A 15,581-nucleotide genomic window follows, 5' to 3' on the forward strand; every position below is an offset into this window, starting at 1 on the left:
ACAAGGAGAAGTGATTTTTGACTTATTTTTTCTAACTTATGATTTTAGACTAGCAAGTATAACTTTTAATATGATATTTAGATCATGCTAACATTTTTCTATAAGATTTTAAAGGTTGATTTTTTTATAGGATTGAAATTTTATAACAATTAAATTTCAAAAAAACTTTGCAATAAAGTTTAAAAAGATATTACGTGAGAAATGCATTATCTTTCTTGTTGGTTTAAGAATCTTTTTTTTATTTTACTAGAATATTTTTAATCCTTTTCTAGTTTTTTTATGATTTTTTAAATAATATGAATATAGTTACATATTTTGTATTTGGTTTTTTTAAACTTTTATTTTATAATAATGTTTTATATGGAGTAAAACTATTCATACTTTTGATTATTCATTGAACTTTCTGAATTTATCAAAAATTAGTTATTTTTGTGGTTTTCTTTCAAATACTTCAACTTACTGATTTATTATAATCAAAAGAGTTATAATTTTTGTTTTTATTTTGATTTTTTTGATTGAGGTAATTATATGGTTAAGTTTTTGAACAATTTAATTTTAACTTTTTTTTGAATGGTTTCTATCTAATAATAATATGATAAAATAATATTTTTTAAATTTATTTTTAATATTAATATATCAAAATAATATAAAAAATAATTTATTTTTATAAAAACAGTTTTCCCGTCGGCAAATTGTGGTGCAGGTGGCGGGGTATGTCGTTTCAAGTTAGGCCCGAGTCACCTCCTAGCCGAGCTATTCTTGTCGTTTGTAATTATTAATCAAGTAGATTTAATGGACTTCTGTCAAAGAATGAAAAAAGAGATGCCTTTCTTTTGCGTGTCTCCATACCTTTTTTGCCCTTTAAGTTGTGCTGTTCGGGCACTCCCAATCAAACCATATATACCCAAAAAAAGAAAAAAAGAAAAAAAAAAAGAAAACCTTCCTTCGTATGACTTTGCACTTTTCATTTTTCTTTGTTATTGGTATAATTTTTGTGTATTCGCATTTTAGGACTTTTGTCATTTGCTTTTGCATTGCATTTTTTATCTAAGTTCGAAAAAAAAAGGAAATTTGCAAAGTTTTTTCATTTAATATATATATATATATATGTATGTATTTTTTTTCAATAAAACATATTTCATTAAGGTTTGATTTTTTTATTTTAAATTAATTTTTTTAGTGTTTTTAGATAGCTTATTAAAATTAGTTTTTTTTTAAAAAATTATTTTAATATATTTTTAAAATAAAAAAAAACTTTAAAATCAACGTCGAATAAACACCCCGCGTACAAGCAGTGACAGAACTATAAAGCAACCGACAACATCACCACACAACGAAGATAAAAGTAAAGAAAAAGAAAAGAAAAGAAAGAACCAAATGGCCATGCCCCATAGCCTGATGGTTTCATCCTCTCCGGCAGCTCTCAGACTCCATTGGGATGTGTTCTTAAGTTTTCGTGGAGAAGACACCCGCCACGGCTTCACCAAAAATCTCTACGATTCATTAAGCAAACAAGACATCAGAGTCTTCTTAGATGACTCTGGAATGACTCAGGGAGACGAGATTGCTCCAACACTAATGGAGGCCATTGAAGATTCAGCCTTATCGATCATTATTCTTTCACCAAGATATGCCAACTCTCATTGGTGTCTTGAGGAGCTAGCTAGAATATGCGAGTTGAGGAGGCTGATCCTGCCTGTGTTCTACCAAGTTGATCCATCCCATGTTAGGAGACAGAAGGGTCCTCTCGAACAAGATTTTATGAATCACATGGGGAGGTATGGGGAGGAGAAGGTGGGCAAATGGAGAGAAGCCATGAATAAAGTTGGTGGTATTTCTGGTTTCGTTTATGACACCAGGTGATGTATTTATTTCACACCCTTCTCTTTGGTCCTTTTGTTGTTCTTGGGGCGGGGCAGGGCAGTTGCTTACTATATAGCATTAAACAATCTAGACTTAAATTATATATTAAAGTATAGTGAAGGACAAAAGAACTTAATATGAAACTGGTTTCTTTTCCATCATTTTAATGTTTAATGGAAAATTTGTACGCTATCATAAAAGTTTTCATAAACTTAGAGTATCTCATTGATTTTTGTAAAATGTAATATGTCATGTTATTACGTCTTAATTTTAAGCTATTCATATTCATGTTATTGTTAAATTCTTATGGAATTTTTTTGAATAAAAATAGTGTTTTTAATTACATATGAAAGAAGTTTATTGTATGAAATTATACAAGTTGTTTTGCTTCTTAAATTTCATAAACATGCAAATGAGTTTCTTTATAAACATGTCCCACAAACCTAATTAATGTTATTACTTGACCATTTCCCTGGAGTTCTTCTTTTCTTTGTATCTTTAGATATCTTCTATTAAAAAAAGCACGCACGCACGAACGATCGTTTTCACTGAAAAAATAAACTCAGAAAAAAGAAAGAGCTTTAATGAGTTGAGCTCGAGCTTCATTCATATAGAAAGTGAGCTTTAATAATGGATTCACATTAGTTAGTTAATTAGTCTTTACAAGGAAGGCCGAAGCCTGTTGCAACTTACAACTTTTGGGTGGAACCGGGGATTTCCAATAGCATTAAAGAGAATTCTAGTTTTAAGCAGCAACTCATGGGATTTACTATCATGGCCAAGGATCCTATCATTGCAATTATGTAGAGTTATCAATTTTGTAGGAAAACACAGCCACCTCTGCTAATTGTTCACCTTACCAAAGCTTTATATATTATTTTATTGCAGATTAGAAGATCAGTTGATTCGGCGTTTGGGGAATAGGGTTATGACAGAATTGAGAAAAACCCCGGTGGGTATAGCTACTTATACCGTAGGACTGGATTCCCGTGTAGAAGACTTCAAGAAGAGGTTCATAGATGATAAATCAAATCGCGTTCAAGTTCTGGGACTTCATGGTATGGGCGGGATTGGTAAAACAACTCTTGCCACAGCTCTCTTCAATAAACTTGTTCGTCATTTTGAGAGTCGTAGTTTCATCTTCAACGTTAAAGATATTTCTAAAGAAGATGGTGGTCTAGTAAAACTGCAGAACAAACTTCTTGGTGATCTTTCCCCAAATTGGCCTCTTGTAAATAATATTGATAAAGGTATTGACGTAATCAAAATGCTGGTTCATGAGAAGCGGGTACTAATTGTCTTAGATGATGTGGATGATGTAAGCCAACTGAATGCACTAGCAGGGAATAGAAGCTGGTTCGGTGAAGGAAGTCGAGTTATTGTTACAACAAGAAACAAAGCTGTTCTAGCTGAACACCTTGTCAATGAATTTTACGAGGTTAGAGAGTTAGGTTACCCGGAAGCCTTACAACTTTTTAGTTATCATGCACTCAGAAAAGATAAACCCACAGAAGAATACATGAATATATCCAAGGAGATTGTGTTACTCACAGGAGGACTGCCTCTGGCTTTGGAAGTGTTTGGTTCTACTTTGTTTAATGAAAGAGGGTTAAATAGATGGGAAGATGCCCTGAAAAAACTGCGACGAATAAGGCCATATAATCTTCAGGATGTGTTACGAATAAGTTATGATGAGTTGGATGAAGATGAAAAGCATGTCTTCCTTGATATTGCTTGCTTGTTTATTAAAATGGGAATGAAAAGAGAGGAAGCAATTGATATTTTGAAGGGTTGTGGCTCCAGTGCTGAGACAGTCATCACAGTTCTGACATCAAAATGCCTCATTAAGATTCGTGAAGATGATGAATTATGGATGCATGATCAACTCAGAGACATGGGAAGACAAATTGTTCAACATGAAAACCTTGCAGATCCCGGAGGGCGTAGTAGGCTATGGGATCGCGGTGAAATCGTGTCAACGCTGATGCGCAAGAAGGTGCAACTCATTACTTTATACATACACATTCATCCTTTTTTTTTTTTTTCATAGTTTTTAAAAGCTCAATATATAACTGAAGGTTGAGAATTTACCCTCACATAGGTAGATCAGATGATGGTAAGACTGATAGGTTCCTAGGCTGAAGTTTTAGGGGTTTGATTCCCGGTTTTGACTTTCGAAGATTAATTATACAAGTCCATGAGTATATTATGTATTTTCTTATCAATATATTCTATGTTTTAAATAATTGTTTAACCTTAACCACTTTTGATAGAGTATTCTAAATATTAATATAATATTTTGATAAGTAATATTAGTACAATATTACATCACGGAAGTATAGATATGTATTATCGAAGAGTAACGAAGTGAGGTCATATAACTAGTACCAAAATTGTTCTGCCCTCTTGCAAACCGAAAAATGCTTTCATTTCTTTCATAGGAAAATGATTTTTGCTAACCAATTGTTCAGAGTTCCTCCAAACATCAGAAAGTTTTCGAAAGTATTTTCCATAAAAGATGTACTTTTCAAGAAAATAGTAGCTGGTATATATTACTATTAAAGTATCATTCATGTGCATGCCAAAAAGAATCTTTTGACATCTGAGAGATGAGGATGGATTTTGTTTCCAAGTGATTCAATTGGGAAAAATATGTGATTCTTCGCAAACTTTAAGGTGTTTAATTTTTATTTTCCTAGATTGTTTGTGCTCTTTTTTCCCTTACAGTATTAAGTATTATAAAATGTCGGATTTGGATTTTTTATGTTCAGTTAGAAAAATGTTTGATTTTAAATTCAATAATTATGATTAGGCGAGAGCAATGAAGTAGTAAAAAGTTGAGTTATTATTATTTTTTATGAATCAAATCATGTTCATCCAATTTAAATTCTAAAAGAAACATGAGAGGATCTGAATCTTTGTTTCCAATCTTATTCTGGAATGTCTTCCTTTAATGACTGTCAACAGGGCACAGAAAGTGTAAAAGGTATAGTTTTTGACTTCGAAAGGAAGAAATATACGAGAACTCGACGGATTTCTTGGGTTAGAGCACTGAATCCGCGTTCAGCACTTGCGTACTTGATTGAAAAGTGTAAGATTTTTCTTCGACAAGGACTAGAGGGAGAAGAAAAGAAGAAATATACGAGAATTCAATGGATTTCTTGGGTTAGAGCACTGAATCCGTGTGCAGCACTTGTGTACTTGATTGAAAAGTGTAAGATTTTTCTTCGACAAGGACAAGAGGAGGGGGAGATGATACTTGACACTGAAGGCTTTAAATCAATGGTTAATCTGAGACTGCTGCAAATCAATCATGCAAAACTGCAAGGGAAGTTCAAGAATTTTCCTGCTGGCCTGAAGTGGCTTCAGTGGAAAAGTTGTCCTATGAAAAATCTTCCTTCTGATTATGCTCCTCATGAGCTAGCTGTGCTTGATCTTTCGGAGAGTGGAATTGAACGAGTTTGGGGGTGGACCAGTAACAAGGTATGATTTGTTTATCTAGTCCATACGATGGCTTAAAAGAAAATGTTAAATAACTACTCAGGTCTCCCTGTTTCAATCATGCCAAAGGGAGATTGAACCTTGTGCTTATAAACCAAGACCTCCTCTCCTAACCGATGTGGGATAGTTTCATCATCACAATTCATTTGAATTCATTCTAGTATTTGCAATCTGTCCCTTGTGGAAAATGATCTCGTTTTCCTCTTAGTAACTCATGTTTGCTACTTAAAATTCATCGTTGTAGGTGGCCAAGAACTTGATGGTTATGGATCTTCACGGTTGCTATAATCTTGTGGCTTGTCCTGATTTATCTGGATGTAAAACCTTGGAAAAACTTAATCTCCAAGGTTGCGTTCGGCTAACTAAGGTTCACAAATCAGTGGGGAATGCAAGGACATTACTTCAGCTGAACTTGAATGATTGCTCAAACCTTGTTGAATTTCCAAGTGATGTATCTGGGCTAAAAGTTCTTCAGAACCTCAATCTCTCTAACTGTCCAAAGTTGAAAGACTTGCCACAGGAAATAGGCAGCATGTATTCCTTAAAACAACTTCTTGTTGATAAAACTGCTATATCAGTGCTGCCCGAATCTATTTTCCGCCTTACAAAACTGGAGAAGCTTAGTTTGAATGGATGCCAATTCATAAAAAGGCTGCCAAAACACTTGGGAAACCTGTGTTCTCTGAAGGAACTTTCTCTCAATCAATCTGCAGTAGAAGAACTGCCTGATTCTGTCGGATCTTTGTCAAACCTTGAGAAACTAAGTTTGATGTGGTGTCAATCACTTACTGCGATTCCTGAATCTGTTGGCAATCTCCAGTTATTGACCGAAGTTTCCATCAATAGCAGTGCAATCAAGGAATTACCTCCTGCAATCGGTTCATTACCTTATTTAAAAATCTTATCAGCTGGAGGGTGTCGTTCCCTGAGCAAATTACCTGATTCCATTGGAGGATTAGCTTCTATTAGCGAACTTGAGCTAGATGAGACATCAATCTCACATCTTCCAGAGCAGATTGGCGGTTTGAAAATGATTGAGAAGCTTTACATGAGGAAGTGTACATCTCTTAGTTCTTTGCCAGAATCAATTGGGAGCATGTTGAGTCTTACTACCTTAAACTTGTTTGGTTGTAATATTAATGAGTTGCCTGAATCCTTCGGGATGCTGGAAAACCTTGTGATGTTGAGATTACATCAGTGTAGAAAGCTCCAAAAGCTTCCAGTTTCTATTGGGAAGTTGAAGTCTTTATGCCACTTGTTAATGGAGAAGACAGCTGTTACAGTACTACCTGAAAGTTTTGGAAAGCTCTCTAACTTAATGATTTTGAAAATGCGAAAAGAGCCACTTGAATCTCCCAGCACACAGGAGCACTTGGTTGTCCTCCCAAGTTCTTTCTTCGAACTATCCTTGCTAGAAGAACTAAATGCTCGTGCTTGGAGAATATCAGGTAAAATTCCTGACGATTTTGAGAAACTGTCATCATTAGAGATCGTGGATCTTGGCCATAACAATTTCAGCAGTCTTCCTTCTAGTTTATGTGGCCTTTCTCTTCTAAGGGAGCTTCACTTGCCCCATTGCGAAGAACTTGAGTCTCTCCCTCCGCTTCCCTCAAGCTTAGAAGAAGTGGATGTTTCCAACTGCTTTGCATTGGAAACTATGTCGGATGTTTCAAACTTGGGAAGCTTAACGTTGCTGAACATGACAAATTGCGAGAAAATGGTGGATATTCCTGGCATTGAATGCTTGAAATCCCTGAAATGGTTATATATGAGCAATTGCAAGGCATGCTCCTTGACAGTGAAGAGAAGGCTATCGAAGGTTCTCTATCTTGTACCTACATGTGCCAGTTTTAGAGTAACAAGGTTTTGCCTCTTACTTTTTTTTTTTTTTAATTATTATTATAGGTTTGCTTGAGGAATATACGCAACCTAAGCATGCCTGGGAGCAAAATCCCAGATTGGTTTTCTCAAGAAGATGTAAAATTTTCAGAGCGAAGAAACCGTGAAATCAAAGCTGTGATTATAGGTGTCGTTGTCTCTCTCGACCGTCAGATACCAGAGCAGTTGAGATATTCCCCAGTTGTACCAGACATTCAGGTCAATCTACTGGATCAGAATAAACCTACTTTCAGCACCACATTGTACTTGAAGGGAATACCAAAGACTCATGAAGATCAAATTCACTTATGCCGATATTCACAATTCAATCCATTGGTTTTAATGCTGAAAGATGGCTCTGAGATACAGGTAAGAAAGCCAAAACCACCTTTGATTGAAGGGGTCGAGCTGAAGAAATGTGGAATTCATTTGGTTTATGAAAATGACGATGATTATGGTGGAAATGAAGAATCCTTGGATGAAAGTCAGCAATCTGTATCACAAAAACTGGCCAATTTTTTCAATTCGTACGAAGAAGATGGCCAAGTTTGTTGAAGTTGAAAAGCAAAATGAAGATATTGATGGGAATGAATGGTATAGCAGTTCATCAAGTATGCGATTTAAGTTACTTCTTTACTTCCTTCTCAAATGCTTTTAGCTGATCTAAAGCCTGTACCTTTTTGTGAACATGCAGCATCTCGAAGATCCTTTCGAGGATGGGAATGGGATTTTGCCTCAAAGGAAAGGTGTTACGTATGGCTTGGAGGATGCTAGACAGGTCTTGGTTACTTACTGAGAGGCCACTTGTAAAGCCAAAAGAGCTTCTCTGCTTCTCGGCATAGAATGTTGATTTCCTCAGGAATTAGATTATGGATTATATGTGTTTATTGTCCATGCCGAGTTCTTATTTAATTTCATTTATGTTTTATATGGTGGACGGGAAAATAATTTAGTTTTTAAAATATTTTACAAAACAAGATATTTATTTATTGATATTTGTTTAATGTAAGTGTTATTGCTTATATAAAACAAGAACTCATTTGGTTCGGTCAAGATAAATTTTTTTGGTGTAAAAACCGTAAACCTAGCACAACAAAAATGGACATTTTAGGTTTTTTTAATGAACCAATATTAAATTGGGTTTTAATAATATTTTGTTGGGTTTAACTTGTTTGTTATTTTTTTTATTAGGCTTTTTAACAAATCTAGCCTTAGTCCATTTGAAATTTGAATTTAAAAGGAACCCAATTACACATTTGCATTATTTTTTCTTTCCTCGCCAAATCACAGCAACTTTACTACGACTCTGTTGAGCCTTCTGCTGTGTCTTCATAAATATATACAAAAAATTTTTTAATCCAATTTAATAGAACATATACTCGGAATATGAGCACCTCAGAGGTATTAATACTTCCTACAAGCAGATACATTAACATATTAAAAAATTTAATAACAATAAATTTAAAACAGATGAAATTGAACAAAAAAAAAAAAAACCAAGCAACAACAAAAAGTAAAAACATTTGCAAGGTTAATACTATAAAAAAATACTAACAAATTAGCAATATATTGGAGTTCTTTGAGTAACTAATCGACAACTGAATCAGAGTAATAAACAACAACAGAGGCAAAGTCGATGGCCATAAATGACCATTAAAATTGTGTTGATCCCAAAAATGGATTGTTGTACCTAAAAAGTTACCATGAGAAATGCTATCTCAATAAAATATTCCATTGAAAACCAGCGTATCAATGCCTTCTTTTTAAATACTACGAGTAGCTATGCCTTTCCAAAGGAAGAAAACAAAAGGGAAAGCACACATACTAAAATGCATATATGTAGACTATAGATAGAATTTTATGAAAAAAAGCTAGAAATATTAAAACATGTAGAGGTTTTTTAATAAAAAAAATAATATAGAAAAAAAATCCATCTCATGCACATTTGAACATGATTTGCAACCACTAGTAGAAGATTTAATATAACCATTTGTAGGAGATTTAATATAACCATTTGTGACCCCGTATAATGTCGAGCAAGAAATCCTATCTGTCTGGCATAGTTGATAATTAGAAGGACATGAAAACAATAAACTTAAATTTCAAGAAGTAAAAATCAAATTGCACACGTAATACATTCAATGATATATAACTATATCTTACTAAATCCAGGTACATAATATATTTCCATTTAGATCGACGACCACAACCAAAAAATAAGTGAAAATCAAAGGAATTATCGATGAAATTTTTTCATCAGTAATTTTTATAGATGAAAATAATTCTATCTTCATTTTTTTTCAGTATATACCGACCACATTGCCGATAAATTATATAGTTTTTTTGGAAAGTTGTAACGGTGTGATGATGTGAATTTTTTCAGATGATTTTACCAAAGGAATAACCAAAGGATTCAAACTGGGATCGCCATACAATGACATGGCATAGTCACTGGTGAAACCACCAACAAGTATACCAATGAAATGTGTTTATCGGTGATTCTATTTGTAAAAGCCAATATATAACAACTTTGTCGACGCTCTTTTCCTCCTCCTTCCCCATCCCACCTCCCCCCTCCCAAACTGCATCCAACCACCCATCCTAACTTTCCCCCTCTTCTCGACACAAACACTCAAGTTTCTTATATTTTTGTACGTGGTCATAACATCTGTTCTTGTGAATTTTATCATTTTTTATAAGTAATCCTATCTTTTTTAATTTTAACATTTAAATGTGATTTTTTTTAGTATATGTTTTTTGTTAATGTATGTTCTTATTTGATTATTATTTGTTAAAGAAACTTGCAGTATGAATATATAATTTTGTAGCTGTTATAGTTTATTTTAGATTTTATCAAATTTTATTTGTTTGTAAATTATTGAAACTTTGTATGAATTACACAGAATTAGATGTGTTATGATGAAATAAATAATAGCTTGTTTAACGGGTCCATTTTAATTTTTATCAATTCTATCGTGAAGTTGTGATTTTTATAAATTTATATATATATATATATATATAAATTTATATGGACGTTGATAGTTAATAATTGATAATGAATATTTAACAAAAGTTTTTTTTAGTTTGTTGGATAATATCGGGACAAATCAATATTTTTGTAATATTTATTTATGTACCATAGTTAATTAATATATGTTGTCATCATAATTTTATAGAGGTTTGATAGAAGTTATGGATGATCATTCATGGAGGTATCGAGGCTCACCCCAAGGATTGCGAATGATGAATTATTGTAATATGGTTTAGGGTTTTATTAATTTCACAACATCTATCCCGAGAAATTTTACCAATGGCGGTATTAGGTGTCCATGTAGAAAGTGTAACCATCTATCCCGAGAAATTTTACCAATGACGGTATTAGGTGTCCATGTAGAAAGTGTAAAAATAAAAAATTTATGCATTAAGATGTTGTAATGATGCATCTTTTAACCAAAGGGTTCATGGAGGAGTACTTGTGTTGGTATGCACATGTAGAATTATTTGTTTCTAATAAGTGGATGGTAGAAAGGATGGTTCAGTCAACTTATAGTGCTAGCAACATATATAAAGTTGGAAATGACAATAGTAATCCTTGCAGGAATATGATTATGGATGCAATGAGAATGAGTGAAGGTAATGTCAGTGAATGTCCAATAGTAGAAGAAGAACCTAATGCAGATGCAGCTAGGTTTTTTGATTTGTTGAAAGATTCTGATGAACTATTATGGGATGACCGCACGAATCATAGTAAATTATCGATTGTAGCACAGGTGTTCACTATCAAGTTAGATCACGGGTTGAGTGAGGCCATGTATGACAGGATTATCAAATGGACGAGAAGCATTTTAATTGAAGGGAGCAGGCTAAAAGAAAACTTCTATGCTGTGAAGTCCATAATGAAACCATACAGTTTAGGATACCATAAAATAGACATGTGCCCTAACTTCTGCATGTTATATTACCTTTAAAATGCTAAGATGACCGAGTGCATGACATGCGGGCATTCCTATTATAAACCCAGAATTAGTAGGGGAAAAACTCTAGTGGTATATAAAAAACTTAAATACTTTTCAGTCACATCTAGACTGCAGAGGTTATTCATGTTGCCAAGGACTGTTGAGCACATAACATGGCACCAATCATATGATAAAGTTGATGGAGTGATGGTGCATCCTTCTGACGGTGAAGCGTGGAAACACTTTAACAGTGTGCATCCTCACTTTTTAGCTAAATCAAGGAATGTGTGTCTTGGGTTATGTACAAACAGATTCAACCTATTCGGGTCATTTGCTACTTCTTATTCTTGTTGGTCCGTTATACTAACGATTTATAACTTGCCATCGGGGATATGTATGAGGCCGGAATTCATGTTTTTATTTATGGGCATACCAGGTCCGAGTAGTCTAAGGTAGAATCTAGATGTTTGGCTTCGACAATTGATTGATGAGTTGACGCAGTTATGGTCCTCTAGAGCTTTGTTTTATGATATCTTGAGGAAACTGAATTTTGTTATGAGAGTGGCTTTGATGTGGACTATTAATGATTTCCTAGTGACTCGACCAAAAGATTGGTGTCTTCTCTTAAATGCAGGAATGTCAAAGTAATAAATAACTTGGTAAGACCAGAGTCGAACCACAAGGAGATTAATTATATAAATTATAGATTATAATAATACAACAACAACAACAACAATAGTAATAATAATAATAACAATAATAATAATTATAACAGTAGTAGTAGTAGTAGTAAAGAAGAAGAAGTTGATGAGAAATTTAAGATGGAAGATTAACATAAGGAGTAAACAATGATAACAACAAATGTCAAGGTTAGATGATCTACTAATAGTATGTCAAATAAGTATAGTATAAACTCTTATTATTTAATTGAAAACCACACACAAAGAAGGTTTTAATCAGATTATAAATTGTTAATATGATTACATTAGTTATCTTGTTCGATTAATACTAATACTTGTAAATGTTGTCAGGCATTCATGGTTATAACTTATTTTAACAATAAATCAAGTTTCTTTCATAGCACAGGTGTCGGTTATACCATACAGTATAGGCTGTAAAAGTACTAAGTATTTGTTGTACCAAGTGTTATATAACATAAATCTAGATTAACCATTTAACAAACAAAGTATTAAAAGTGAACAAGATAACAAATATAAAATATGTTAGTATCAAACATGAAGGTCCATATTGAGTTTATATTATACTTATTCTTACACCATTAATGTAACCTTTTCACCTTGACATAATAAACTTAACTAAACATTATGAAGAAAAAAAAACATAAATAAACAAAATATAAATATAAATAAGATAAAAGTTAACTAAGTAGAGGAAAGGAAACTAAAGGTATAACTTGATATTAATAAAAGCAAAACTTAAGCAATACAATGAGAGAAAGTAAAAGCATAATCTTAATCTAAAAACCAAGATGCCTAAATACATGGTAGATATCTCCTTTTATAGGCTAAAATTTAGAACTATTGATTTGATAAATAATTGATGAGTGGGTGACCATATCTTGACTTAGTAACAATTCTTATCTTTTTATCTAAATAAAATATCATTGATAACGTCAGAATTGGAACCACTTATACCATGAAATTTCTAGGAAATTGTCTAAGCTTTCCAAGGAAAAAAATGAGGTCATTTGGACTTCTAGAACTCCAGATATGGCTCAAATACTGAATAATATTCAGGCTGCAAAACAGATTTGGACTTCTTCGTTGTTGCTACAATTTGAACTTGAAAATGGCCTTTTTAAATCCTTAGCTCCATGAAAGTTGTAAGCCTATATCTTACCTTTCTATCCATATAAAGTGGACCTAAATCTGAGATCTACAACTCCAGATATGACCCAATTACTGAACAGTGTTTCAGTTTAGACTGCACCAGCATCTTTTTTCTAAGTTTGGCTATCTCTTTGTCCTTTCTATTTCAGTACTTAAACTCATCAATCAATCCTTTCATTTATCTGATAGACTTCTATTTAAGATGAACATTTACCATAAATTAAAGGTATCTTATATTATTAGATATGTTATTATAAAACATGGTTTAATTAAGGAGTTATTGATACTTCAAGTGCAAAATGATGATATCAAAACCTTGATAAAAATGCACTTTTAAATACTAATCACCTAACTTATGGAATGGTTTTTGGTTAGAGCATGCAAGGAAAACTAGCATGTCTATAGTATATGGGGAACAACAAGGCATTCATGCTAACAAAATAGGGTAAAGTTTTTTTTTTTTTGACTGCCATCACCTTTTCCTTCCATTGAATCACAGGTATAGAAAGAATAGAAAGGATTTCATTGATGACAGAGTTGAAAAGGATGTTGTACCCCGGTGTTTTTTAGTGAAGAATTGCATGATGTTGTGTCAGAGTATGGTGACAATGTGTTTGGTCCCCAATCACGTAAGTAGAATTTTCCTAGTGAAGTGAAGTATCTTTTGGGAGCTTTCTTATTGGACGACCAATCTTCTTTGCCATAACCTTGACGTCATACACATTGAAAAGAATGTGTTTAAGAACATTTTCAACACCATCATGGATGTAAAGGGGAAGAAAAAGGACAACGTTAAGGCTAGATTGGATGTAGCGTTGTTCTGTAACTGTAAAAATATGAAGTTGGTTTGTGATGGGTCATGGGTCGTAAAACAAAGAGCAAGCTTTATATTAGAGAAAAATGCATAACTATTAGTTTATAAATGGCTTAAGAGTCTGCGTTTTCCCAATGGACATGCCTTGAACATATCAAAGCTGGTTAATACGGAGAAATACAAATTATATGGAATAAAGAGTTATAACTGCCATATGTTTATACAAACACTCATCCCATTAGCTTTTCATGATTTGTTGCCAAAGGGGATATGAGATACACTCATGAAGATTAGTCATTTCTTCAGAGATATATCTCCAGCAAGTTGAATGTTAATCATATTGAAAGGCTTGAAATGAATATCATCGAGACAATATACAAACTTGAGATGATATTCTCTCCATTATTTTTTGACTCAATGAAGCATCTACCCGTACATTTACCATTTGAGGTAAAAGTTGAAGGATCAGTCCAGTACAAATAGATGTATCCATCCAAAAGGTTAGATGTTATAGTTGGTATGTAATTCATAATTAAATGTTTTTTATTAATTCTATATATGCAAGTACTTGTTCAATCTTAAAAAAAAAAGGATAAGAATAAGGCGCATGTTGAGGCGTCAATATGTGAGGCCTATATTATTGAGGAGATCTCAACATTTAGCTCATACTATTCTTAACCTCATTTGAGAACGATGATCAACCATGTTTCACTGTATAATGATGGTGTTGAAGTGCCTTCAAGTGAGAATTTTTCAATATTCCCCAATCCTAGATGACCCACACCTAGAAATGATGTGAGGGGAAGATATTTGTTTGAAATAGAGCTGAAACGAGCACATAATTGTGTCCTATTTAACTGTGATGAGCTGAGACCTTTTATTAAGTAAATAGATGTTCGACTTAAACTTTGACAAGAGTGTACTATTTATATAATATGATATCATAAACTCATATAATTTGGAACAACCTTGCAGGAAACGTCAACGATACTTACTATCCAATAACTCACAACTAACCGAATCCTAAATCTTTCAATTATAAAATGAACCATTTGCCACATGGTTTAGAACACATGTTAGTCCTATAACAAACTCATTATCTCTTGCAATGTAATTAACCATACATCAATATTACATAATATCCATTTATTGATTATTATTGTATTTGATATACAAGGTTTATCAAATAAGAGGTAGTATTGTTATTTCATTATATTTACTAGGCTTGGGCCTTGAAGAAAAGTCAAGTGTTATAACAGGAATTTTATCAATGGATATGTCTTTCATACTAAAGAATACGGGTATGGAAAAAAGACATACAACAACGGTGTTTGTATTAAGGGATTGACTTCGAATGAGATTGAAGTTGACTACTATAGTAGATTGGAAGAGGTCATCAAATTGCAATATCATAGCGAGCAGAATAGAGTGTTTTTATTCAAATGCTATTGGTATGACACAACTAACAAAAAAATTAGAGTAGATCCTCACTATGGTCTCATTGAAATCAACTCAAAAGTTAGACGCAACAACATAAACAATGTCTTTGTTTTCACAAACCAATATCAATAAGTTTATTACATATACACCCTTTCCTTTAGAAAGGACCGATCAAGAGTTGATTGGTTATTCATTTTAAAAACCAAACCTAAGGGTTGTGTCAAGGTTTTTCAGGATGAGAATGAAGACACAAGTGCTATAGATGAAGTCTTTCAAGCT

At 33.1% G+C, this 15,581-nt stretch overlaps 1 protein-coding gene across 3 annotated transcripts; it reads left to right on the plus strand.

The window, feature by feature from the left end:
• The first annotated feature begins 1,271 nt into the window (after window positions 1-1,271).
• On the plus strand, window positions 1,272-8,211 carry LOC105119118 (TMV resistance protein N). 3 transcript variants are annotated; one of them, XR_841081.1, is made up of 7 exons: window positions 1,272-1,859; window positions 2,752-3,859; window positions 4,831-4,952; window positions 5,076-5,346; window positions 5,609-7,183; window positions 7,270-7,853; window positions 7,937-8,209. XR_841081.1 is itself a non-coding variant. In XM_011017222.1 (6 exons), exons 1-5 carry the CDS (start codon window positions 1,378-1,380, stop codon window positions 7,795-7,797), a joined length of 4,209 nt encoding a protein of 1,402 aa, XP_011015524.1. In that variant the 5' UTR covers window positions 1,272-1,377; the 3' UTR covers window positions 7,798-7,836; window positions 7,937-8,211. The 3 variants fall into 3 exon arrangements, 1 of the variants encoding a protein (XP_011015524.1); XR_841080.1 differs by having other exon boundaries at window positions 4,831-5,346; XM_011017222.1 differs by having other exon boundaries at window positions 4,831-5,346; window positions 7,270-7,836; window positions 7,937-8,211.
• The last annotated feature ends 7,370 nt before the right edge of the window (window positions 8,212-15,581 follow it).

This window comes from Populus euphratica, unplaced genomic scaffold (assembly GCF_000495115.2).
Source record: "Populus euphratica unplaced genomic scaffold, PopEup_1.0 scaffold2527.1, whole genome shotgun sequence".
Taxonomy (NCBI): Eukaryota; Viridiplantae; Streptophyta; class Magnoliopsida; order Malpighiales; family Salicaceae; genus Populus; species Populus euphratica.